Source organism: Pan troglodytes, chromosome 2 (genome assembly GCF_028858775.2).
Source record: "Pan troglodytes isolate AG18354 chromosome 2, NHGRI_mPanTro3-v2.0_pri, whole genome shotgun sequence".
NCBI lineage: Eukaryota > Metazoa > Chordata > Mammalia > Primates > Hominidae > Pan > Pan troglodytes.
In genome coordinates, this window is record NC_086015.1 from 31069147 (window position 1) to 31096689 (window position 27543).

At 38.4% G+C, this 27543-nt stretch overlaps 1 protein-coding gene across 43 annotated transcripts in view; it reads right to left on the reverse strand.

The window, feature by feature from the left end:
• Positions 1 to 12847: 12847 nt before the first annotated feature.
• The window catches only part of NEK10 (NIMA related kinase 10), a 259118-nt gene continuing 244422 nt past the window's right edge, over positions 12848 to 27543 (reverse strand). For 12 of the 43 annotated variants that reach the window (XR_010155540.1, XR_010155535.1, XR_010155533.1 and 9 more), the window contains 5 exons: positions 23108 to 23216; positions 19424 to 19476; positions 19289 to 19344; positions 17578 to 17648; positions 15598 to 16832 (listed from right to left, as the gene is read on the reverse strand). Coding sequence is in view for 31 of the 43 variants with exons in the window: in XM_016940600.4 (XP_016796089.1) it covers positions 18879 to 18954; positions 19289 to 19344; positions 19424 to 19476; positions 23108 to 23216 (294 nt within the window). In the remaining 12 variants the exon portion in view is untranslated. Of the gene's footprint in view, positions 16833 to 17577; positions 17649 to 18748; positions 18955 to 19288; positions 19345 to 19423; positions 19477 to 23107; positions 23217 to 27543 lie in introns of those variants that run through there. The other 31 variants (XM_054680481.2, XM_054680477.2, XM_054680472.2 and 28 more) reach the window with 5 other exon arrangements.

The window sequence follows — 27543 nt, forward strand, 5'->3', positions numbered from 1 at the left end:
AATGGGTTTTAACTTTAAAAAAAAAAGTGATTGTACCAGAGAAAGAAGTTGTCCTAATGTAGAGATAACAATGGCACTCTTATTAAATAAAATCTTCCAGTATTTTGCCACTGTCAATCAACTCAGAAGCTGAAAATACCACATTGTCACCAGCCACAGTAAAAAGCTAAATTGCATTCATGGAACAAGTCCAACTCAAGCCATTTTTTAATTCAAGTATGACTTTTTCAATTTATCCTTCCAAATTCAGCCTGAGGGCTCCCCCCAATCTGTGATTCTTTCACTAGTCTGAAGTGGTGTGACATTTGACAAGTTTTTGACCCTGCAGAGTGAAGCCTTAGAATTCTTCTCTCTGAGCCCTTTCTGCAATAAAAGTTCACAATTTGGTGACTCTTTGTGGAGGGACCTTTAACTGTTGACAGAGAGTAGTTTCTGCCCCAGGATGCCTATTAAAGTTATAATGGTTATCACAGTTAGGACGTTGAAACTGTGGTCAGCTGCTGCCTATTCAGGAAGTTGTTGTGTGTCGTGGGTTGTTTCCTAAAGCCTGTTCCATTGTGGTCATGGGACGTGCGCATTTTCTATTCATAACCTCAGCTAAGCTCAAGTTGACAGCAGTTTAAATTGAAATGGTGTGCCAGCTGAACAAGAACTATACTTTTCTCACTTGCTATCTAAGTTGGAAAGAGAGTCCACTCCAGAGAGAACAAATGAAATTTAATATATTATGGGGTTGGACTTAGGAGCAAAGCCAAAGTTGTTTAAGGTGATGTTCTCTTAACATAAAATTTGACTTTCAAAGATATAGCTCCAACTCGACATATCTGAGGAACAAGAAGTCTCTACAATTCCTGTCTGGGACTATGGAGTCTATGGTCTAGACAAGAAAGCAGCAAAGAGAGGCATTTGGCAGAGAGGCGGGGAGATAACTAATGCATGAGCATTCCATCATTTCCAGTGAGTTTTCGTTAAGGGAAAATTGTTCATTAAATGGAGAGCCAGAGTTCTGGGGTAGGAATGACAGCCCTAACATTTTCAGCAGGCATTTTTATCCCTCATCTCCTGATCCCAGCCTCTTCTTTGGGCCTCTTGGGGACCTCTAATGAGCTCTCCACAAGGCAAGATTCCTATTATCAAAAGAGAACGGGCTCCCAGCTGACCTTTGTGAAATAATTTACCTTTTACCTGCTGTGTTCCTTCTTTGGAGAACAAACCACACCACACATTATGCTGTGAGCTAAAAATGGAACTTTCTGAGAGTACAACAGAGTGTTTGCTTTGTCCAGTAAGAAATCTGTGTTGGCAAAGAAATCAAGCCAGAAACATTCAGCAGAAAAAAAAAAAAAATAGGGGGAAGAGGTTTTGTCTCTAGTGTGGTATTCTAGTACTTCCTCTTTTCACCTGTTTTGAGTTTCTGTGGCATTGTTGAGAATCTACACAGACACGAAATGCCATAAAAGGTCTTGATATCCAGTAGGGTTGGGGATGTACATTCCTTGTTATAACAAAATTGCCAGTAATTGGGCATTGTGTGTGTATGTGACTACAAAGCCATGCTTCTGTTGAGAACATTGAAAAACTATGGGTGTGGTTCAAAAAGAACAGGCTTTAACAGGCAATTGGAATGCTAGTCTGAAGTTGGCTCTCTTATTCCCTTAGCAAGAGGCAGGGGAAATGGGTCAAAGGCCATTGGGATGGGTAATGAGGGGACAACACCAGGGAAGACTCATTGGCAAAGGCTAAAGCATTTGACCCATTAACTGTCATTTACCAGTAACTCCATCAACATTATACTTCTCTTTTCTATCTAAACTGAAATGATTATTCAAAGCTTTTATTCAGATTTTCATTCATTTAATGTTCAACAAACACTTCCTGAGTTTCTATAGTCCTTGCTACCCAAATTCTGGTTCATAAAACATCAGCATGCACATCATCTGGGAGCGTGTTAAAATGCAGAATCTCAGGCCCAATCCCAGCCCTACTGAATCAGAATATGCATTTTAATAAGGTCCACAGGAATTTGTATACATACTCAAGTTTCAGAAGCACTAAATTATGTGATTGATATTCATTGTATGAATAAATGAGTGAATGAACACCATTAGTTCACTAGAGGCTCCCCATCAGGATAGTCCAGTTTTGCTGTGTTTACATAGGAGAATTCCCACCCCAACTCACCAACATCCCCCAGTGCCATAGATCATGTAAGTAGGCTTGGTGCCATTTTACACTGGGACCTCAGAAACACATGGGTACAGAATTGAGGTGAGTGAACAGGAAAAGTGCGACCTTTGTGAACTGAAAGAGTGAGGGTTGCTGCTCAAATTTCATGTTGAAAACTTGGGCTTGATCTGGGTGAGCCATTTGCAAGGAGTTACAGCAGGCTAGGTTTTAGATTCTAGAAGGTAAGTTTGTTTTGGATTCAACCAAATGGGTTGGAGTCAAAGGCCAGACCAGGATTTGGGTTACAATCAGGCAGGTAACCCCTGAAAGAAGGTTAGAGGACAGGCTAACACAGGGACCTATGTGGATGTTCAGGGATCTGTGTGACATACCTGACTTAGCCCAGCAGGAGTAATGCAAGATCTTAACAGTTGCAAGAGGTGGGAGAAGTTTTGTGTGGCTCTGAGTTGGCCAGCAATATACTGCTGGCTGCCCTAATTAAGATGGGCCCAAAGTTTGAAGGACTGAGCCTGTAGGTTAGTAATCGATGGTGCAGACTGAGGAGAGGAGTTTAGAGAAAAGCTGGAGCATGCTTTCACCCAGAAGGAGGAGGGTGGTGAAGAGAAATAATGGCATCCCTGCACAGAAACAACATCCCTTTTGAGCTGAGTTTTGTAAAACTGAAAAACAGGGAGTTAACAGGTGTTACTGCAGCAAAGCTGGAAACTGACCACAGGGCATTTGCATATTCTTGCAGCTCGTTTAGTGTTACTATTCTGTCCACCCTTACTCAGTGGGCTCTGTGACAAATGAAACACAAGAGCTATGCGGATATTATTCATTTTTCCCCAGACTTCCTAGCCTGCCTTGATTATGCTTCTCTGCTGATATGTTTTGCTTAAGCAATGGTTTATCTCAGTTCTTTTAAGCTAACTGAGGTGATGGAAGAGGAAGGCAGGAGCAATTGGTCAGGAGTCCCAGCCAATGATCAGATACAAATGCTTTCTTGTAAGACTAAGCCAAGTTCATAAACATCTGCTTTTCATCTACCAAAAACCTAGTTCCTCATTATCCTTAGACTCATCATTTCCCCCAACAGCATCCTCACAGTGTTGTTCCTTCCCACTCTCAAACCATGGTGTTCCAGGGCTCCTCCGATCTGGGCTCCAGGGATGGACACTGCATTCCCTTGGCCAGTGATTGGCTCAGGTTTGGCCCATGACACAGGCAATTGGCATATCCCATTATACCATCTTCTCCCAGCTAAAGCACTGAGTCTGTTACTCACTTTGGCCTATTAAGACTTGATTCTGGAACTTCTGTCAAACTGATAAGGGAATCTTCTGATGGCCTGGAAAGGGTTTCATCTCAGTGTTCCTGGGAACTATCGTGGGAAGAAGGGAACCTACTTGAGAGTAAGGCCATGATGGAGGAGAGCAAAGGCCAAAAATGAAGCAGAAAGAGGCAGGGGACAGTAGAAAGAGAGAGAGAGAGACCTGTTGATATCTTCTCGCATTTAGCAATGCCTCAAGCTTGTCCTTTTGTGGACAATTATCATTTCAATTATAAAAGCCAATAAATTCCCTTTTACTTATTGAACCAGTTGGCATTCTATCTCTTGCAACTAAGAATTGAACAGGATGCTAGAGTATCAGCAGTCCTCTGACACTGTCGCACTGAAACAGACATCTTCAGAGCTGGACGTTGGCAACAGAGGAGGCAATGCTGGCTGGGTCATTTTTTAAATGAGGAAAATAAGACCAAAAAAGTCAGCAAGTGCATTCCCTCATCTTTGGGAAATTACAGCTTAATAAAACTAATTGTTTCTATTTATTTGTTTCTTTGATCAGCACATTGAACTTACCATTTCTCATGTTAGTCACCACCTTTAATTTACATTTAATCATATGATAATACAATAGAAAGCACTACTATCTTAGAAAACTGAGGTTCAGAGTGGTTTAAGTCATTCACCTTAGGTCAAACGGCCAGTATATCTCTCACTTTGTCTCTGAAAGGAAATGCTTCAGTCCATTGACTTTTTTTCTTTCAGTCCATTGAGTTTAAGAGTCAAAATGCCTGACTGATTCTTGAGCCACTTAATTAGTAATATTACTTGAGCTCTCATTATATATCAAGAGTTGACATGAGCAGAGTTACCAAAGCACTTTGTGGAAAGTTGGGTCCAAATGAAAACATAAAAAAGCCTGGGTTGTGAGTAGTCTGGGGAGGCTCAGGCTCCAGTAGTAAAATAATTATTTAAATGCTATGTAGGCACCAGGTGCGGTGGCTCAAGCCTGTAATCCCAGCACTTTGGGAGGCCGAGGCGGGTGGATCGCCTGATGTTAGGAGTTTGAGACCAGCCTGGCCAACATGGTGAAACCCCATCTCTACTAAAAATACAAAAATTAGCCAGGTGTGGTGATGGGTGCCTGTAATCCCAGCTACTCGGGAGGCTGAGGCAGGAGAATCACTTGAACCAGGGAGGTAGAGATTGCAGTGAGCCGAGATTGCATGCACTCCAGCCTGGGCAACAAGAGTGAAACTCTGTCTCAAAAAAAAAAAAAAAAAAAAAAAATCCTATGTAGGCTACATTTCTGCTTTTGAAAAGAATTAATAGAGCATTTTTTCCTTACAACTATTTATAATCGTACGCATCAATGACACGCACAAAATGGCCACTAAGAGTAAGAGGCAAAGCAATAAGGCCCATATAGAATGTTTAAATCCCATAATTTTAATAATCTTATCTCTATGATATAAACAGGGTTTTGCTTAGTGTAAATGGGGAAAAAAAGCATGGGTATTGGAGCAATGTAAAATCTAGGTTTTTTTCCTTGCATTCTGCCTTTTTTTGTTTTTTACAACTAGCTGTTGTCTTCTTAATGCCTCTGAACCTCAGTTTTAAAAATATCTACAATAGTGTTAGTTATAACCCTTCAGAGTGGCTGTTATAATGAATAAATAAGGTGCCTTGCACAGTGCGTATCACATAGTAACCATTCAACACATCTCTCCCTCTCCAGGGGAAGGTAAGAAGACTGATTTTCTGGTGAGAATTTTAGAAATTATCCTCACGAACACAGGGTCCCCTGTAAATCTAGCACTCCTTTAAATTGATTCAATTAACCTCTAAGTGAACAGAACTTCTGATTTAAATATTAAGTTATTTGTCAAACTCTTATTTGTGTGTTTGTTTTTAAAACTCTATATAGCTCCATAAAGCTTTTTAAATACTAGTTAAAGATGAAAGCAGAATTTTATTTTAAAGTTAGCAATTCATCTGTATTGTTTCTGAGGGAAATAAAATTAAAATGATTGTTCTATAAATACTCCTGAGACTGGGTTATGAAATCTACAGGAGAAAACTGAGAAACAAAGTTTCCATGACATTTCATATCTCTTAAAGTATGAAATACACATTAAAATATTAAAAATGTAGAAAAGAAGACAAGCTGTAATATTAAACAATATAAACAGTATTGACTCTTGAAGTCATTGTGTTATGTAGACAGAGAGAGAGATTTTTCCTATTAGAAACAGAGTTAGACAGAGATAATATATGAAGAAATGCACCCCAAATTCTAAAATGAAGAAAAAGGGGGAAAAGAAAGAAAGACTTGAGTAGTGATTTGGAAATGTGGCCAACATGAATCTTCATGCTACCTCAATTATCCAATGACAATGGCAACCAGTAGGAAATGGTTACCTCAGTTATCCAATGACAATGGTAACCAGTAGGAAATGGTTACCAATGCAAGGAAGATTATGTCCTCCTTGAAGTGTGGGGTGGGGTGTGTATGCGTGCGTGTGTTTCTGTGTGTGTGTGTGTGTGTGTGTGTGTGTATGTTGTGTAGGAAGCAGGGGCAGGAAGGACAAGCATAGGAAGTAGAAGAGGCCAAAGGAATTTTAGCGGCAATTCTCCCACTTACTCATATCCGGAACAAAGAACACGGCCAAGTGAGAAAGCTCTTCCTCCTCACGCATGCACTTTAGGGGCAAGCAGATTTGGAATAATAACCGTGACTTTGGAATAATCTTCCCAAACTGGAGCACCTATTGTCAAATGTTAATGGCCCTACTGACAAGAACCAACCAGGCAGTTGAGATCAACAAACATGGGATATGACAACCTTCGCTGTCATGAAAAATATTTCCAATGAAAATAGTTCCTAATGTGTGACTGATCAAAGATGGTAAGCATTTGCGTAGAATTAAGTCATTTCTTATATATTTCATACTAAAAGTTAAATGTTTGTCATGAGAATTATTTTCCTGGAAAGACAGGTGATAAAATCATCTAAAAAGTTCACAGTGGAGTTAATAATCATAATTCAAAAGCATTTTAGAAATAAATTAGCAGGTGCCAAGACACTCATTACTTTGGTTGCGGTTATTTGGAAGAAAAAAAAACACTCTCGGGAGAATTGGTGAAGGACCTAAGAGAAAAGCATTCCATCTGTCTTAGAGACCAAATGAGTGTCAGCCAGCCTTTTCTTCTATCACAGACAACATGGAGGTTCCCCAAATCTGAGATGACTTTGTGGTGAATGGAGGCCAGGCAAGACCATACCTGTTTTAGGGGTCTCCCCAGTTCCTGTGACATCTTTTTTTGGAATTCTGACCCCACCTTGATCTATAGTATAACAATGAAATCACAGAGAGAGGCAGCCCCACTCCCTAAGGACAGGAAGGAAGAGCCCCCAAACCATGTGAGGAGGCTGGGGAGATGTTGTGGACTGTGACTCTATCCTTTAATTATGCCGCAGAGCTCTGCCATCCCACTGACAGCCACACCTAACTGCTGACTGGGATAGGAAGAGGAGGAGGCAGGGGTGTGGTCACTGCTATTGACCACTATGCCTACTTTCATCTCTGCTTAATAGTGACGCTATTGCAGGATGCACCCCAGTAGCACCAATCAATGAATTATTTCCTTTCACATGTGTATCATGAAGAGGTTGCCAATCCACACTCTTTGACACAGATATTTTGGGCTAATACTGATTAGGTTGTTCATGTTCCGAAGATGCTTCAGATGCGGTTCCTCAGAAGTGCACCCTTGGATGGATTTGTCAGGAAGTATTGCCAGGAAAACCGATAAGTGAAGTCAGATCAGGACAGGAAGGAAGCCCAGCCAGGGATGCCTCATTAGGTTCAGTCCAACAAAGGGTGCCTTTGGCTCGGTTCTGCAGGGAAACTGTGAGAGCGAAGAGTACAACTCAGAGCTGTCCTAATCAGCAGTGAGGGTGCTGGAGGATTGGTTCCCATGCACCTCTTTCTCATGGGATAGGGGCAGCCTCCGCAGGCCGTTACTATTGCCGGCAGGAAATGCTGGTTCCACCAACCTGAGGACAGTTCTCATCAAAGACAGGCAAGGCTCTGTGGCTCACACCTGTAATCCCAGCACTTTGGGAGGCCGAGGCGGGCGGATCACTTGGGGTCAGGAGTTTGAGACCAGCATGACCAACATGGTGAAACCCCGTCTCTACTAAAAATATAAAAATTAGCCAAGTGTGGTGGCATGCACCTGTAATCCCATCTACTTGGGAGGCTGAGGCAAGAGAGTTGCTTGAACCCAGGAGGCAGAGGCTGCAGTGAACCGAGATTGTGCCACTGCATTCCAGCCTGGGCGACAGAGCAAGACCCGGTCTCAAAAAAAAGAAAAAACAAACAAAAAAAAAAGACAAACAGATGCAGGCTGTTGAAAAAGGAGCTGTACCAGGAGGCCAGTACACCAAGCACTGGGTAAGTCTGCTCTAGGCTGACATTGCACTTGAATTCCTTGCCACTATTATAGTGTTTAATTCTTGTGTCAAGCCTATGCTTAACAACTTTTTAAAGTGGAATCTACTATTTTCTTCATGATATAGATGTGAAAGCTAAGCATTAGAAAAGTTAAGTCCTTGGTCAGAAGTTATACAAGTAGAATATCATGGAGCTGGCATTCAGATCCAAGTCTATGTGTGTTCAGGGCCTAAATTCTTAATGATGCTTGCTTATTATATTATGTGCAAATAAACTTAGGAAATTCTAGCCTTTAAGTGATTTGTTTCTTGATCCTTGAACAATGTACAATATAAGTACCTATATACTTATGAAAATTACAAGTATTTTCCTGAGTTATATAAACAACTTTTTGGCACATCCCAAAGATGGTTAAAATGTCTGTGACAAACAGCATGGCTCAAGAGATTAAAAAAACAAGTGTATGTACAAAATATATTTATGATATTTTAGTCTTTCTAGTGTGATGGCAAATTAAATCTGCATTATAGAAGCAGCATCATATAAAAAGTAAAATGAATATAAAATTATATGCTCAATCTTGAGAAGAGAGACAGAATCTTTAAATTTGGGAGACTTGGGAGACATTTTCCTTTATTCATGGCTTATAAGGGTTTTCTTTTAAGATTGTAGTTTGTAGTTATATCAAACTATACTCTATAATTCATTTATTTAATTCCTGTTCTCTACTATATGAACATAATTACTGAGAACAATCAATATGTCCCCATTTGATAAATGACTAAAATAAGAATAGCAGATTGCAACACAACGAGTTTTAAGGAGGTGAAGGATGTTTACTATGATGCTACTGAAAGCTCCTCTGGCTTCTAGAGAAAGAATAATTTCCATTCCTGCTTCTCATTCCACTGACTGAGGTTTGTCTGTTTGCTTGGTGGATTAGAAATGATTTTCAAATAGCCTGCTGGATACATCTAACAGAATCCTGGGATGGGGACTGGAAACATTCTGGAATTTATGTCCTGCACTCTGAGGTCATTTTCATAAGACTACCACACAATTCTTTCTTCTCCAGACCATCGAGCAGTCTTCCATCAGAGCTGTTTGGGAGGGAGGAAGGAATCGGATGCAGTTTCTGGGCAGAAGAGCCATGATCCCACATGAGGGGGACGAATGTGTGTGAGTGCCAAGGTTCTGGGGGCCACACACCTAGGCAGCCAGGGTACAGGTGGCCATATGCACCTGAGCTCAGGGGCAAAGGAAGGCAGCGGGGAGGCATCTGCTCAGGACCCTGTGTGACACCATCCAGAGACCTCCCATCGAATATAGGGCTCTAGGCGTTTCTCCAGTCTTTTTATCATGTGGTAATTTGATATTGTGGCATTTGGTACTTCATGGCCCCAATTTTTCAGGTCTACTTTTTTTGCGTTCTTTGGTATTGCACTCTGCGGCAGACACAATCCAAGGTGACCCCAATGACCTTGCTCTTGTATAATCCCCTTCCTTTGAGTGTAGAGTACACCTGTAACTTGCTTTTACCCACTAGAATATGGCAACAGGATATCATTCCTGTGATTTCGTTATAAGATTCTATCTTAGCAGACTAGAGAGAGAGAAAGAGACTCTCCTGTGGACCTTGAAGCAGCCAGCTGCCTTGGTGGGAACTGTCTCCGGAGAGGGCCACATGGCAGGGGACTACAGGTGGCATCTATGGTATCTAGCTGCTGAGGACCTCAGTCCTACAAACACAAGGAAATAAACCCTGTCAATAATCACATGATCTTGGAACATGATCCCCAAGCTCAGGTGAGACCCCAGCCCTAGCCGACACTGATTATAGTTGTGAGACACTGAGCAGAGGACCATCTAAGCCCTGCTCAAACTTCCAACACACAGAAATTGTGAGCTAATAAATGTGTGTTATTTTAAACTGTTAAACTTATAGCAACTGGTTGCACAGCAGTGAAAGCCTCATACAGCTCCCCACACTAATGATAGATTTGACCGTGTGACCTGCTTTGACCATTGAGAATGAAGAAAACAACACAAGAAGTGGCTTGTCAAAATAGGAGTGCATTTCTGCATTCTCTTTTCAACTCTTGCTACTGCCACAAAAACACATCTGGGCTAAGTTGCTGAAAACATGTGTGAGACCAGGGAAGAGAACTGATTTGTCCCCTCTAGGTCAATCCTAAATCAGCTAGACTTCAGCCAACCTGCCAACTAACCATAGACACAGGAGAGAGTCTAGCAGAGATCAGTGGAGCTCTGCTCAGATAGGCAGAACTTCCAACTGACCCATGAACTCATAAGAAAAAAATAAATGGTTGCTACCTTAAACCACTAAGTTTTTAGGTGCTTTGTTATACAACATGTGTAGCAATAGATAATTGCTACAGGGACCCACCAATGAAAGCTGAGGTATGCATTTGAGCTTTCACACATATATGATTGCTTTCTGGAAATTTTTTTTTTAATCAAAAGACTTAAGAGCATAAAACAAGAAATTGGGGAAGCTGGTGAGAGAAAAGAGATGATCATTTACTGTAAATTCTCAATAAAAGAGAAATCATTTTCCAATAAAATTGAAAATAACTTTTTAAATTATTTTAGCATTTTACAGGGCATATTTAATCATAGCAAAAATAAAAGCTGCTTGCATATCTTACATAAATCTTTTATAGAATCATTTCTTTCTTCTTCTCTTGAGGATCTCTGACTTTGAGGTCATTCTAGAGTAGGTGTGCTCATGAAGGAAGTGTTGCGGAGGTTTTAGAAAGATAGAAATCACGTACAGAGAAGTACTTCCCTCTGCCTTCCACATGGCACACCATTAAATAACTATGGAACATTCATTCCCTCTAATAACACAGCTCTGTGCAGGAAACCTTGTTTGTTCCTTGGGTAGGAATACTGGGAGGGGAAGAGGTGTCAGGGGAGAGACCCGCATGGGAGGGGTGCTAGAACAACAACAAAAAGATACTATGTTAGAGGCTAATAGGGAAAAAAAAGCACATTGCAGGTATTTTTGCTTCTGTGGGCACAGGCCTTTGTCTTGGATCCTGGGCTGTCCAAAAAATAAAAGCTCTGGGCAACATGAGATTAGGGGTTTCTCTTCCTTTCAGAGGACAGCTCTGTTCTTTTTTATCCTCACAAAGTCACCACTGTGAACGATGGAATACAGGAAGCACTATAGTTTTTGTTTTGACCCACTAAATGTCAGTAAGCAAAATGCACCCCAAAATTTTTCAAGTAATTTTTGTTTTTCAGTTTGGAAGAGTGAAATAATAGAATCTTTCTACAGCCTGATTATCAACTGGTTTGCTTGCAAACAACTAAAATTGCTTGCAATGTTTCTTTTCTAATTTAACTGGTACAAGTATATTCAAATCTGCCTGCACTTATCCATTTACATCTCACATATACTTCTTGTAAAATGTGCATTGTCAGACAAAATGGGCCTGAGCCCATGGATGAAAGATGGGGAACATAACCCCTGGGGCAGAATCACACTCACTTAATGGCAGATAAAACTGCTTCTTTGAGGAGTCTAATGTCTTTGGAATGCCTCCTAGGGATCCTGTCCTACGGATTCCACCAGCCAGCAGGTTATGAAGAGACTTTGGGGCCTTTTGCTACCGCTCTGGGTGGTCAACTTGTTGGTGACGGTGCCTGGCTAAAAGTTCAACAATAGCTGCATGCTGGGGAAGCATCTGGTCAGCTGCTTCTGGGAAATCCAGCAGCAGGAATCACGGAAGGCTCCCGAGCTACCCTTTGCCATTGCTCACCCCCTACTGGGCAGCCTGCTGGGCGACCCAGGCACTAGGGAATTTCTTGCCTTCTTGCTCTCCGACTTCTCAAAACGTAATTTCTATTTGAAGATTGTTCCACCTCCATGAAAGATCTATCCTTAATCTTTAGCAAGTCAAGGTTTCCCTTCTGAGTACTTATACTTATTAACCTCCCTCAAAGTAAGGTTAGGTTCATGTAAATACTTCATGTGTTTTGTCATGACATGAAGTATCCCTAAACCAGCTCCATTTCCTCCAAAATTCACTGCAGTATGAGGCAAACACACAGAATATGGAGGGCAACAGTTTTAGCTAAAATTTAATAGCCATTTACAAGCTTTATATTCTATTTCAGAATCTTGACTCAAATGGCACTTGAAATGCAGAGCTAAATCATGGGTTAAGAATATCATTTTGTAAGTGACCTTCACAGTCTGCCTTAAAGGTGCCAAGGCCTTAAAGCAGTTGTTCCTCTTGGTTTGTTATTTCTGGCACAAACTTCTCTCTGCATGTTTTATGGGACCAGTTTTTCACATGTTTGCAAAAACTTCGGCTAATTTTTCATTTGTGAACTCACCATATCAATTCCAAGTATCCATCTGGATTTGTTGATTGTCAAAATGACAGTCAGCCATAATCCTCCATACATAAAGACAAAATTCTATCTTTGTTCAGGAGAAAGAAAGGTAAGCTATTTCCAAATGACAGCATTTAAACAGTCACGTACTTCTGTTATCGCTAAATACAGTAGCTGGGGCCAGTGCACATCTTCACAGTACAAAAGGAAAGGAGAGAAAAAGGCAGTTTCTCATGTTTTGAGGAATAACATTCAGTTTTGAATTAAGACTACAGTTCATTTACTTTTAGGATAAAGCAATGAACTGTATCTTAAATTTTTTATATTATTAGACAATTGTTACATACATGCAATAAAGCATCTAGTATACCTCACATAGCAAGTATGCAGCTGTGATTTTAGGGTACATGATCTTCATTTTTAAAAACTATTGCCCATGAACTCAGAAAATATGTAAATTGGCAATATCCATCAGACACCCCATGAAACTCATAAAATCTTTCCTGTCCCTCTTGCAAATCTCAAAACAACATCACAGCAGGACTATAATCAACCACAACAGTCATATTTACAATATGCAATTTACTGTAATGACACACATAAGAATTCCTTTATCACAAAGTTGTTTCCCTGAGAAATTTGTGTCTTCCTATCAATATGAAAAACAGCGTTCAAGGGTAAGCATATTGTTAGCAACACATTTCAACTGAAAAAATAATCTACCCAAAGCTGTCAGTTCCCACAAAAGGATAATTAATTTAATCTCAAAGATATAATATAAGTATATATGAAATTCATTTATTACATTTAGTTGTTGAACGTGAAGAATTTTATATTTGGACAGAATTTCACCCAAGGAGTCAAAGTCAATATTCGGAAGCATTAAGCTTCCCTTACGTTGGAGCCCTTCATAGCTGTAACTCCAGGGTGCCAAGAAGCTGTTTCAGATAGATTTCTTTGCATTGCCTCTCCAAGTGATTTCAGTGCTCATGAAAACCATCATAGAAAAAGTAAAAGGCAATGATGAAAGTTCCTTAAAAAGAAGTTTTTCCTGCCTTCAGACAGAAGCTAAAGTCATTTCTAAAGGAACCCAGCATATTGACTGTGCATGATTCCTCACCACTTCAAAAAAAGAGAAAAATAGCAATACATACATGCTATAATACATCAAATCAAAAAGAGGAATGTGGGTTCTATGCATATTAATACTGATAAAATTCACTAGCCAATAGTACAGTCTTCACACATCTTAAAAATGAGTGGTGATTAATTAATGATATTTCTGGAATTGTACATAATCAGTCCTGTATTTGTTTTTGGACATCAAAATTCATAGTATTTAATGAGTCATAGATGATACTTATAGGAAGACCTTAACTCTTAATCAATTATATCATTTGAGTAAATTTCCTAACAGTGTTTCTTAATTGTGTTCTGCTTTAGAATGCCTAAACATTCTGTAAACACTGCCTAATGCCATACAAGTGTCCACAATAAACAAGCAGCATTTCTCTAGGTTTCTGAAATTCATCCACAAGCAGTGGGTCCAAGTGTCCACGTTACTATTCCCTTGAAGACTCCATTTGAAGACTACATGCCTGGAGGAAGATAAAGTTAACAAGCAAGCAAATATTCCTGCTGCAGTCACTTCCCTGAGAATGAAGCATTTTGCTTTTAAATAGCAAATTAAGGTTTCAAGTACACATAATTCAGAAAGAGCTGGTGGGTCGAAACATAATTAGTGGGAGCATTTGTGTTTCAAAAGTAATCTGAAAAGACTGATTCATATTCTATTCCATGCAAATATTCAGTTACGGAAATTAGGTGCATTCATAGGAATTTCATTGCACAACAAATCATCAAAAATTATACAAGAGAAAGGGAAAAAATATATAAATGCAATCAAGAAAAGATTAAGAGGTCTATGAAGTTCATGTAACAACTCCTTTGCACTAATAGACAGTTTGGAGAATCAAAACAAAATGATCATTCTTGGTCATGAGGGGAGGTGCTCCATATTTGTGTTAGAAAGGCTTCTGAAAAGTTAACTTCTCTGTTGGGATGTGACTCTATGTACAAAATGGTGCTTTTGCCAGAGCCTGACTTTCTCTTAGAGACATGGGAAAATATAGACTCAGTGATTGTGGTAGTTTAGGGAGAATTCAAATAGAGCATATTCATACTTTTAGCAAAATAATACATCTATCCACATAGAGTTGATAGGCCTGAAGCTGTTGTTAAAAAGGACAGCTTCTGCTTACTTAACTTTCACTGACTTCTAGCATAATAAATGCCCATTCCTATCACCTAAAAGAGTTACATGCAATGGCTGGGCACAGTGGCTCACGCCTCTAATCCCAGCACTTTGGGAGGCCGAGGCGGGCAGATCACCTGAGGTCAGGAGTTTGAGACCAGCCTGGCCAACATGGTGTAACCCCATCTCTACTAAAAATACAAAAATTAGCTGGGCATGGCAGCACATGCCTGTAATCCCAGTTACTCGGGAGGCTGAGGCAGGAGAATTGCTTGAACCTGGGTGGCGGAGGTTGCAGTAAGGTAAGATCTCGCCATTGCACTCAAGCCTGGGCAACAGAGTGAGACTCTGTCTTAAAAAAAAAAAAAAAAAAAAAGAGTTAGATGGAAACATTTTGCTCACTTTCTGGTCAATAAGGCCAACTATATACACTTTAAAACATCTTCAAGTAAACCATTTATCTTCTCTTACCACGGTACACCTTTTGAATACTATTCTTTCCTAAATTCTGTTTACTATATACTACCATTTGGGAAATAACTTGATTTCAAACTCTCACCCCACAATTAGAATTTGTGCCCCTCCAGGTCTGTGCTTCCTGCATGAAGAAGAAACGTGCCCCGTTCATACATTGAAAGATAAAAAGAATTATAAGTGCAGGTTCAAATGAACTTGGAACAGAAATAAAATTTTGCCTGGGTAAATCAATATCATAGCATTTTGATTTTATGAATTTCACATATGGATAGAATTAGTTTGAAAGCTGAAACTGAAATTTTCATTACTGTATTTGCATCTATTATCTTACATTACAGTGTATCTGTAATTGTTAATTTGGCTTAAAGAAAGATCCATTGACAATCTTCAAAAGCATTAGTGCATGATTAAAGGGAATTTGGATATAATTTAAGTATTAAATATGCTCATTTAAAAATAGTGTAGATTTTCATACTATACAGAAAGAAGGTTATGGTCTTTCAACCACTGTAAATACATTGAACTAAAATCGATTCAATCATACTAAAAAAATTCAGTGTAAATAAAGATGACAGAACTCCATGAAAAGTAAATAAAAAGTATAATTTCAACTTTCAGATTACTAATTATGTAGAATAAATTGCTCTTTAGGTAGCTAGAAGTGTAGACAGATTTCACAATAAGGGTATTTCTTGACATTACACCAGAGTTTTAAGAAGCTGATTGAAGAGAAGGAGTTTAAGCCCAGTGAGAATCTAGCAGATTTTCATCATAATTCTCCCGGCATAAAGGATGATACACAGTTTGGCATTCTGATTTCACTTCCATTGAGCTGCCTCAATGAGTAAAAAAGGGATTTAACTTATTTTCATTTCAAAATCCTAAACAATTCATAAACAATTTAGGTAATTGTAATAAGGAGGGATTTAGGATGAGGAATATTGCATCTTTTTCATAGATTCTATAAACTCTTCAAAGTGCTCTAAAAATACTATAAGTTTGATTAGCAGCAAAGCATTAGTCTAATCAAAACCTCTCTCCTTCCGCCCTCACATATAAACATATACACACACTGTACAGCAATATATTCTATTAGTCTAAGTTAAATCTGACAGTTTGACAGTTACCCCCAGAGGCTGTGCAAGGTTACAAATACTGTCTACACTGTATCACAGTTCAAGACCACTAGCACCCAAGTGGTTAAGCGAGAACCAACCCATCCATTAAAAAAAAAAAATTAATAACGTATTTTGAATTTCTTTAAATGTAAAAATGGAGGATACAGTGAATCACCCAATATATTATTCTGAGTCCTGTAACTGTCTTTATCTAAAATATTTTTTACATATGGAAGGCTAGATGTCTTTAAATATACTTTTAGCAATTCTGAGTATCAAATGTGCCTTTGAAAAATATGACAAGTATTTTTTTAATGTTAAGGAAAATTCTGTAAGAGAGTTTTTTTGTTGTTGTTTTTGGGTTTTCCCCCCACCCTCCAAAAGATGAATTTTGCAGCATTTTCTCCCAGCAGCACACTGATAGCTCTGACATCCTGTATATAATGTGTTCTGGCAATGAAGCCCTCAAGTACTGCAGCTGTCATATACTCCAGCACAGGACCCCCAGAAAGAAGTCCTGCAGGCCCCATGGCATCTTGGTCTTTTCCACACCCTCTAGCAGCACCCAATCCTTGGGCATCTTGCAATAGCGGCTGAAGTCCAGAACTTGAACTTCACTGAGAAAATCAAGTCCACTCAAAATGCAGCATTTTCATCTTTTGGTTGGGTGATTCTTGGTCCCCCATGGATAGGAATGATACCTATAAGATTCAGAAGTGGAAAGAATTCTCTATAGTTACAAATATTTTAGTTCATACATTCAATTTCAAAAACTGGGGCTCAGGCATATAAGTAAATAAATCACAGTAAATAAAAAGACGATTATTTTTGTTAGGATGGGGACATTTTTAAAAAGCTGCCTTTGGCTGAAGTCTGGTGCTAACAAGGCCTTTCTCAAATTATGAACTCAATAGGAACTGATAACACTTTGTAGTAGAAAAACAAATATTCATTCAAAATAGCTTGTACACTTGAATACCTGTGTAGGTTAAAATAACTAATTTACACGCTTATCAGTCAATTGGGGAAATAAAACAATTCAAGTTGATTCAATGTAGATTTGTTATCTTGTATATTGTTATTTCTCAACACATTTCATTATTAAAAATAAAATATTAATGTAATACATAAGTATATTCATAAAGATTATATGCTCATTATCTGTTTATTCATGACTCAAATGATTTTATCCTCACAAACAACAATGATAAAATTAAGGCATATTAAGTTGCATCCTTCTGGTAAGCAAGCTAAATGCTTATGTATGTAAAACGTAATTTATCATACAACCATGCAAATGATCAAAAATAGAGCCTGCTTTGGGAAGAGCTATGAGGCTGGCCAAGCCTTTTTGACCTTCTTTAACTTTCTTTACACAGCTTTCTTCCTTCCAACTCAGTCCTAGCTCCCTTTTTCCCAGAAGCCCAGAAATGAGAAATACCCAACCTTGGTCAGAGGTCCTTGCTGCTCTTTCTGTTCCTGTTACCATTTTCTTTTCCTAATGCATATACTCAGCCCTTGAATAGAAAATGAAAATTCAAAAATCTCTCCAGGGATGGTGGGAGGAGAGTAGTTGTGGAGATGGTAATTTCTATTGACGGTATATCTTTAGAAAATGAGAATTACTCATTGTTCCTCTGCAGTTACAAATCACAACAGATCTAAATTTATAAAGGTAGTATTTTGAAACTGTTATCAAGTCAAAAAAGCAAGTAGTTGAATAATTTTACTTGTGACTCATAAGAAAAACTCCTTGAAATGGGAGAAGAAGAAGAAAAAGGAGAAGAAACACTGGAGACTGAACTGACCTTAAAAAAGAATCTAATTTCTATATAATGACCTTAATAGGATGTTCTTGAGCCCTCTTTCTCTTCCCGTTGTTACTAGTCATCTTTGGTGAAGACTTCTGGAATAATTTAATAGTGGTCACAAAATAGCTTCAATAATTGAAAAGGAAGGCAGTCCCTCCAGGCATAAAAGACCACTTTGAGAGAATATACTCCAAAGGACTATGCCTCCTAAAACAACTGTGGCCCATATAGAGTGTGTGTGTGGATACTTGCAACCAATTTGATGACTCAGCTATGAGTAGGCTCCTTAGGTAAGTCAAGAGACAACTCTTGTGTAGCAGACATTGTAAACACCCATACCCCTATCTATTCCACTTCAAAGCACGCTGGCAGATTTCTACCTGCTAATACATAAAGAAATTCAATAATGGAATACCTGCACTTCTTTTCCTGAGGATTTCTCTGACCCCTGGAGTCTTCTTTGTTCATATTTACAAAAGGCCAGAAAAAAACAGGGCATTAACACTTCCTAAGGAAAGGCCTTAAACAATGACTGATGGAGATTGGAGGATAAATACCTCAGCTCTCTCACTCTTTGTGTGGGATGGCCCTGGTACATGTTCTATATCAGCTCTTAGATTTCCCCAGTGGGATCAGGCTTCAATCACCTACAATGCTAATTTGCTTGATTATAAAACCTTTCTTGAATAACTTCATAGTAAACTAAATGTACTCAAATTGTTGTGCCAACACTATTTCCAAAACTAAAATTATAAAAATTGATGCAATTGATAAAATAGCATATACTCTTAGAACACCAACGATAGCTATATTGGAAGATAACATACAGCTCCAGTAAATGGAGGTTTTTTATTTAGGGTAAACAAATGGCAACATACAATAGCAAAGTCTCTTCTCCACAAATATATCTTAAATTCACAAGAAATGATTCTTTGTTCAGTTGCACTTTGTCCCTAGCCTTCTGTGCAAATAGTGGGTAGATTTAAGTGATAGGAGTGAGTTTTCAGCTCTTCTAGAATGAGACAAACAAATATTTGATGTTTAAAAAACCAATGTAGAAATGCTTTTTCCATTTACTTATATTTATGATTTTTTATGGGAATAAATTTCTACCAAGCAATCACCCTTTTTGTTTCAACTGAGAATACAGCAACTGTGTCCACACAAAAGATGGGCACATATATTCTACTTATAGATGTATCTAGTCTAAGCCAAGATATTTTATAAAAGTATTTAAAATAAAATCTGAAAAAAAATCCCTCTGGAATAAAGGATAGAGAAATTAGATCTAACATCTGATGACCTCAATTCATCTTTCACAATTGAAGGCAAACTCTAGCTCTTACCTGTTAGATGTAAAATTGTAATAGCCACTTTCCTCAAGGACTTCTTCAATCACAGTCTAAAATTTTAAAAATCAGGTTAGTATTGAATTAGAAGTAACAAAATAAAATCATTCAGAGACACTGCAAAAACCTCACCTGCATCTGTTCATATGTTATTCCTTCCTCCAATTCAATGCTGGTTGGTAAACCTAAAAAAGATAAATTATGGAAAGTCTGACATTTGGGTTCACATTTTCTTAGTTATTCTTTACTGGCAATTATGACTTCAACCACAGGGCAAACAGGTCAATTTCTTAATGATAAAGATGGAACAAGCAAATTCCAAAGCATCTGCCTTGGCTTTGAATATTCAAGTGTTTTGTTTTTCTTTCTTTAATAACTGACTTCCTAGGGCATGGGCATCACAAAATGATATATGAAGATTAAGGGGCATTGCTCATAGTGTCCAATTAAGTTAGAGGTGTGTGTGTGTATGTGTTAAGGGCAAGTGAGGGGTGATTCCAAATGCAAATTACCTGATGGGTGTTTTCTGATTAAGAAACTCTCCCTAATCTACAGGCTAAGAAGAATAAATATACGTTAGAAAGAAAATTGATTTTTACAGGGAGGCAGATACAGATGTAAAGAGACCAAAGATCTGACCCTTTCATATAGCTGCCTAGAGGGAAAAAATATATTTATTGCCAGAAGACTTTTAAAATGTTTATTATTACTATTATTATTATTATCATCATCATCTTGTAGAGATAGGGTCTCACTATGTTGCCCAGGTTGGTCTTGAATTCCTGAGCTCAATTCATCCTCTTGCCTACAGCCTTCCAACATCTGTACATTATAAGCATGTGCCACCATGGCTGGCCAGATTTTTTTTTTAATTTAATTTAATTTTAAGTTCCAGGATACATGAGCAGGATGTGCAGGTTTGTAATATAGGTAAATGTGTGCCATGATGGTTTGCTGCACCTGTCAACTCAGTAGCTAGGTATTAAGCCCAGCATGCATTAGCTATTTATCCTGATGCTCTCCCTCCCCTCACCCACTCCACCACCCCAACAGGCCCCAGTGTGTGTTGTTCCCCTCTCTGTGTCCATGTGTTCTCATTGTTCAGCTCCCACTTATAAATGAGGACATTTGGTGTTTGGTTTTCTGTTCCCGTGTTAGTTTGCTGAGGATAATGGCTTCCAGCTCCATCCATGTCCCTGCAAAGGACATGATCTCATTCCTCTTTATAGCTGCATGGTATTCCATGGTGCATGTGTACCACATTTTCTTTATCCAGTCTATCATTGATGGGCATTTGGGTTGATTCCATGTCTTCACTATTGTGACTAGTACAGCAATGAACATATGTGTGCATGTATCTTTATAAGGGAATGATTTATTTTTCTTTGGGTATATACCCAGTAATGGGATTGCTGGTTCAAATGGTATTTCTGGTTCTAGGTCTTTGAGGAATAGCCACACTGTCTTCCACAATGGTTGAACTAATTTACATTCCCAGCAACAGTGTAAAAGCATTCCTATTTCTCCACAGCCTTGCCAACATTTGTTGTTTCTTGACATTTAAATAATTGCCATTCTGACTGGCACAAGATGGTTTCTCATTGTGGTTTTGATTTGCGTTTCTCTAATGATCAGTGATGTTGAGCTTTTTATCATATGTTTGTTGGCCGCATAAATGTCTTCATTTGAGTAGCATCTGTTCATGTCCTTTGCCTACTTTTTAATGGGGTTGCTTTTTTCTTGTAAATTTGTTTAAGTTCCTTGCAGATTCTGGATATTACACCTTTGTCGGATAGATAGATTGCAAAAATTTTCTCTTTCTGTAGGTTGTCTGTAAACTCTGATGATAGTTTCTTTTGCTGTGCAGAAGCTCTTTAATTAGATCCCATTTGTGAATTTTTGCTTTTGTTATAATTGCTTTTGGCATTTTCGTCATGAAATCTTTGCCCAGGCCTATGTCCTGAATGGTATTGTCTAGATTTTCTTCTAGGGTTTTTATAATTTTGGGTTTTACATTTAAGTCTTTAATCCATCTTGAATTAATTTTTGTCTAAGGTGTAAGGAAGGGGCCCAGTTTCAATTTTCTGCATGTGGCTAGTCAGTTCTCCCAGCACCATTTATTAAATAAGGAATCCTTTCCCCATTGCTTGTTTTTGTCAGGTTTGTCAAAGATCAGATGGTTCCAGATGTATGGTCCTATTTCTGAGTTCTCTATTCTGTTCCATTGGTCTATGTGTCTGTTTTTGTACCAGTCCATGCTGTTTTGGTTACTAAAGCCTTGTAGTATAGTTTGAAGTCAGGTAATGTGATGCCTCCAGCTTTGTCCTTTTTGCTTGGGATTGTCTTGCTGGACAGACTTTATGATGGTTGATCAGAATTTGGTATACCAGCACCTTAACACACTCCAATGCCACCCAAAGCCGTGTTGACCAGCTTTCACTCAAACCAATCAACACTGACATGTAGAGGCCTAGGCCACTTCTCTGCCAATTCAAATAGAGAAGAGAGAATGGGTTTAGGGTCAAGAAGAGATGTGAAAATGTGAGTACTGGTGGCTCATCTTTAAAGGCATACCCCACAGTACTGGCAGGCTCTGCTGTTTTTGCTTTTGCCCAGCCAGCTGTGACATGGGCCAAGCCTAGTCAGCTCTGGAGTGGGGCATCCAGCTGCCCTGGGGGGAGTTTGTCAACTCACCCTCAGGTTTTTGAGAGACTTTTATCAAAGTTCTTCATTTCATCAGAGTTTCTATGATGCGGAGAAGTTTGACCTGCAGATAAACTTCCCTGTCTTGGAAATGATTTTAAAAGCAAATTACTTTAAACAACTTTTTATCTTGGATTTCTCAGAGATTATTTTAAATAAAATTCTGCATACATAGGGGTTAGCTTTATCCCAGAAGACCAAAGGAAAGTTTGTCAATTAATTCATGAAATAATTTGTTCAGTCAGCAACAAAAGCACAACAAAAGTGAGCATTTTTTCCAAGCTAAAGAGATGGCAAGTCTTCATTTAACTGTAAAATCTTCACTTCTATCCACTCCTCCAAGTGACATAGCTACCGTTTATAAAGATTCAAAAATTATTTAGGAGTACTGAAACCTCAGAGTAGCTTGAAAGCTTCCTCTTAGAATTCAGATATGACAAGAAGAGTTCAATTATGCTGAGCCCCTACTAATAGACAGGCAGTTTTTATTTTTACTCTAATCCTCACTATAACCTTGTGATGCAAGTATTTATCCCCATTTTACAGGCAAGGAAACTGGGGTTCAGAGAGGTTAAATAGTTGTCCATAGTCAGTTACTAAATGGTTTAGCCAAGATTTGAATCTAGGCACCCAGGTTTCCAGAATATATGCCTTTAAATCCCTATGCTATACTGCCTCCCTATGTGAATTTTATGTAAAAGAGAAAAAAATTCAAGTGTCTACTGTGGATTCTTCAGGTGAGTTTCAAGGGTTTCTCTATTTTGAATATTTAAACTCCTTATTTCTGCTCTTTATCTCCCTATATGCTTTAGGGAATTTGATTTCCCATCATCAGATAAGCAAAAAGAAATAAAAGGAAATACAACTCACCCACACAGATTCTGCTGTTTGTTTATGATATTAATAAATGATCAAGGAAGCTGCCACAACCGGGTAAGATAAATTTCAGGGAATTTCTAGATTCCTACCATAGGTGCCTTCCAACTATTGCTATAAATAATCAAAACAAGCTCTATTTAAAAAAAAATTGGAGATAATCTTTTAGAAATAGCTGTTGATCCAAACAATATATTTCTTCATGAAAGCCAGGTTACCCATGTTGATCACTATTACCTGTAGGGTCATTTGGGGACAGGCTGTTTCCACCGGATGAACGATGTAATAAATGGTAATCTGCTGTGAAAAAGTTGGGCTCAATCGGTTCTGGAGATCCCTGAGATAACTGAAATAGAAAAAGCAAAATCACATCTTAGTTTACACTCAGAAGGAAATGGCAGGAGACCTCTGTGTGGGGTTTTTCATTTCCCTATGTCTCTGCACAGAAAATTTAGTGTTCCGTGGTTTTCAATCCCTTGTAAATAGATAAAGAAATAATCTTCTTTCCAAAAGAATTTATACATTGGATGCAGCAAAATTACAGTGAAAGCAAGTTAGACAGTTCTCTGGTCATATGAAAAAATATACTTTATGGCCTTATGAGAGCAAAAGAAAAATGAATATAAAAATACTGGCATGAAGCTGGGATATCAAGATGTTATTTTTATCAGGCATGGGAGGAATAAACTCCAATTATTCAACAGAACAATATGTTTAGCCCAAATCACTATTTTTTTTCATGTATCTGCTTTGAATAATTCCTTTTTGTTTGACCAAGGAAAGTAAGTTTCTTTTTCTTTTTTCTTTGTTTTTTTTTTTTTTTTCTGCAACAGTGTCTCACTCTGTCGCCCAGGCTGCAGTGCAGTGGCACAATCTCGGCTCACTGCAACTTCCACCTCCATGCTCAAGTGATTCTCCTGCCTCAGCCTCCTGAGTAGCTGGGATTATAGGCACCCACCACCATGCCCAGCTAATTTTTGTATTTTTTTTTTAGTAGAGATGGGGTTTCACCATGTTGGCCAGGCTGGTCTCGAACTCCTACCTCAGCTGATCCACCCACCTTGGCCTTCCGAAGTGCTGGGATTACAGGCATAAGCCACCGCGCCTGGCCAAATAAGTTTCTTAATACATTTTTCAAAATTACTATTAATTAATTTTAATCTCCAAATATTAATTCCCAGCACTCTGATGGAAAGAGTAATTTGCCAAATGACAGTATTTATTAAAGTTTCAATCATTTAATGCCTTTCTATAAAACTGAATTTTTAAAGTAGAATTTTAGACCGTAAACGTTTTTCAACCTCCTTTCACCTTTAATTCCAATTATCACTTGGGCTGGCCAAGTTTTAGTGCCTAAATTACTTTTAAAATATAAATTCATAATAATAAGTCAGAAAAAATGGCACAATTTGTACTATGCTATAGTAGTTACCTTGTATTCATATACTTTGTTTATGAGTTAAAATACATCATTGTTCAACCACTTGAGAAAACTATTTGCAATAGACACTACATTTTAATAATATATGCCTACCCTATGACCCAGCAATCTCACTCTTAAGGATTTATATGAGAGAAATAAGTGCATATGTCCCATCAAAAGACATGTATAAGAATATTCATGCCATCTTTTTTTCATAATAACTAAAATCTAGAAAAACCCCAATTGTCCATAGAGAAAAGAATGGATAGATATATATCATGGTGTGTTCATACAATGGAATTCTGCAAAGCAATAAAAAAGAACAAACTATGGATACTCAGAGCAACACGGTTCAGTGTTGGAGAAAAGAAGCCAGAAACAAAATACATAGTGTATGACTTCATTCTTAGAAATTTTCATCATCGGTGATATGGTTTGGCTGTGTCCTCACCCAAATCTCATCTTGAATTGTAACTCCCACAATTCCCATGTGTCATGGGAGGACCTGGTGAGAGGTAATTGAATCATGGGTGTGGGTCTTTCCTGTCTGTTCTCATGATAGTGAAAAAGTCTCGCAGGATCTGATAGCCTTAAAAACTGGAGTTTGCCTGCACAAGCTCTCTCTCTTTTTGCCTGCCATGTAAAAAGATCCGTGTAAGATGTGACTTGCTCCTTCTTGCTTTCTGCCATGATTGTGAGGCTTCCCCAGCCACGTGGAAATGTAAGTCCAATTAAACCTCTTTCTTTTGTAAATTTCCCAGTCTTGGGTATGTATTTATCAGCAGCATGAAAATAGACTAATACAATCAGACAAAACTAACCAAGGGTAACAGAAATCAGGTAATGATTACATTGTGGCAGGAGATGTAATGTGGCCGCACAAAGGGGTCTTCTGCAGAGCTAGAAATATTCTATATATTGATGTGGGTGGTGGTCGTATGGGTGAAAATGTGTTCATAAAACTTCATGAGGCTGTATATGTACCTCATTGTACTCACTATGAATTTATACCTTAAAATATTTTATATTAGCAATTAAAAATTAATTTTTTCCATCAATGGACTTTGGATATTGTAAATACAAATCATTTATGGGTTTCCTAGTCTCCATGTTGACAAACACCTACTACCCTCTAAGGAAAAAAATATATGATTATATCCATTTTTATCAGTGATAACTGATAACTGAGGTAATTGGATCATGGGGGTGGTTTCCCCCATGCTGTTGTCATGATAGTGTGTGAGATCTCATGAGATCTGATGGTTTTATAAGTGTCTGGCATTTCCCCTGCTTGTAACTCATTGTCTCTCCTGCCGCCCAGTGAAGAAGTGAAGAAGTGCCTTCCACCATGATTGTAAGTTTCCTGAGGCCTCCCCAGCCATGTGGAACTGTGAGTCAATTAAGCCTTTTTGCTTTATAAATTACCAAGTCTCGGGCATTTCTTCATGCAGCCTGAGAATGGACTAATATATAACCCATCTGTAATATGACAAGATTGTAAGATTATAAATACTGTAATACAGGAAGCCCTGATAGTCACACACTTAAAAACTTTCTCATCTGTGCTGTAGGGTATCATGGAGGTAGCCCTGAGCATTCTGTATATCTCATATCCCAGCTTGTAGGTGGCTACAAATAAGCTTTTTAATGTCTTGTGATGCTGAAAATGATTTCCTGGTATTACCTTTCAAATGACTTCAGATGGAATTTTTCATATGGTTTAGCGTAGGAGTAACTGGCTGCCTGAAATCTCATCCTAATTATAAAAAGCTTACTTAATTTAATTATTAAGTTTATACCTTGGAATTCTAAAGATTTCAAAGACAGAAAGATATTTAAAGCCTCAAAAAAAATTACATGAATTGTGACTTGGAAAGGTCAAGATTGCTATTTTAAGATGACAAGGACAAGTCATCTTTCGGGGTTCATCTCAAACTCTGAAGAGAGGAGTTTTCATTTCCAGTGCTTATGTCACACTGGTAGTCTCACTGAGCTTAAGAACTGGAAATTCTTAGAGAGATCGGCACACGGATGAAGGCAAGGACTAAAATTCATTTTTTGATGAATCCCAGATACACTGACTTTCATTCTAGGAACTTCCCAGAACTACTTTTTGCAGTTCAGTTTCTAGATATACACATTGTTTTAGCAAACTATTTTTTGCCCCCAGTGTATGTTGGACAGCATGGTTTATGATCTGAGCAGGATGCAGAAATAATCTGGTTTCTGTGAGACTTGCAATCTGACTAGGAAAACAGGATAATAATGAGCAAAAATAGGGTGATATCATAAATCATGAACCATGAAATGAAATAGTGATTTGTAAACTTACAAAAAGAAGGGTCCTTCATGAAGACTAGCTTGGTTTTTTTAGAGGTTCTGTAGAAGAAACACTGGAGCTGATCTTTGAAGGAAAAATCTAGGTAAATCACAGCAATCAAAGTGGACATTCCAGGTAGGGGGAACTTGGAGGTAAAGGTTGGGCATTGCATATTAATGGAAAAATGATGAAAGGGATATGACATGATTCCATGTTATATGGGCATTCATGATGAAATGAGGAAAACAAGATCCATTCATTAATTTAGTATTTTTAATCAATTATTTTGTGCCAAGCACAGATCCAAACAATGAAAAAACACATTGATGGACAAAAATTATACTCTTGGAGTTCGCTAACTACTTAGGGAGAAATATGTCTGTGAAATATCCACCTAGATACTTGTAAAATTGCAACTGTTCTAAATGCATTGAAAGACAGGTTTGTGACTTTAGGAGGTAGCAGATAGATTTGACTTAGTCAGCAAAGGCTTCCATGAAAAAGTGACATTTATGCCAAGAGCTGAAAGAATGAGTAAGAATGAGTAGATGGGGTGAGAAGAACATTACGGGCAGAGGAAAAAGCATGTACAAGACTATGAAGGAAGCAGCATGCTAGATAAACAAATTTTAGAAAAGGCCTGGTGGCTGACGTGGAGACAGCAAGGGGCAAGAGTGATATAAGATGAGGGTGAACAGAAGGGCAGGAGTTAGACCTGATTTTGGCATTTTATACTGAGTTCCTTGAAGGATTTTCTGTGTTGTGTGTGTGTGTACAAGTGTGACATGATCTGTTTTGAAAGGTTCATCCTGGATGTAATACACAAAACAGTTTAAGTGGGGTTGGGAACATCAGGGTGAATGCAGACAGACTGTTAAGAGGCTCCTACAAGTAAGGGGGGCCTGGAAAGCTGGATCCCAGAGTTTAGAT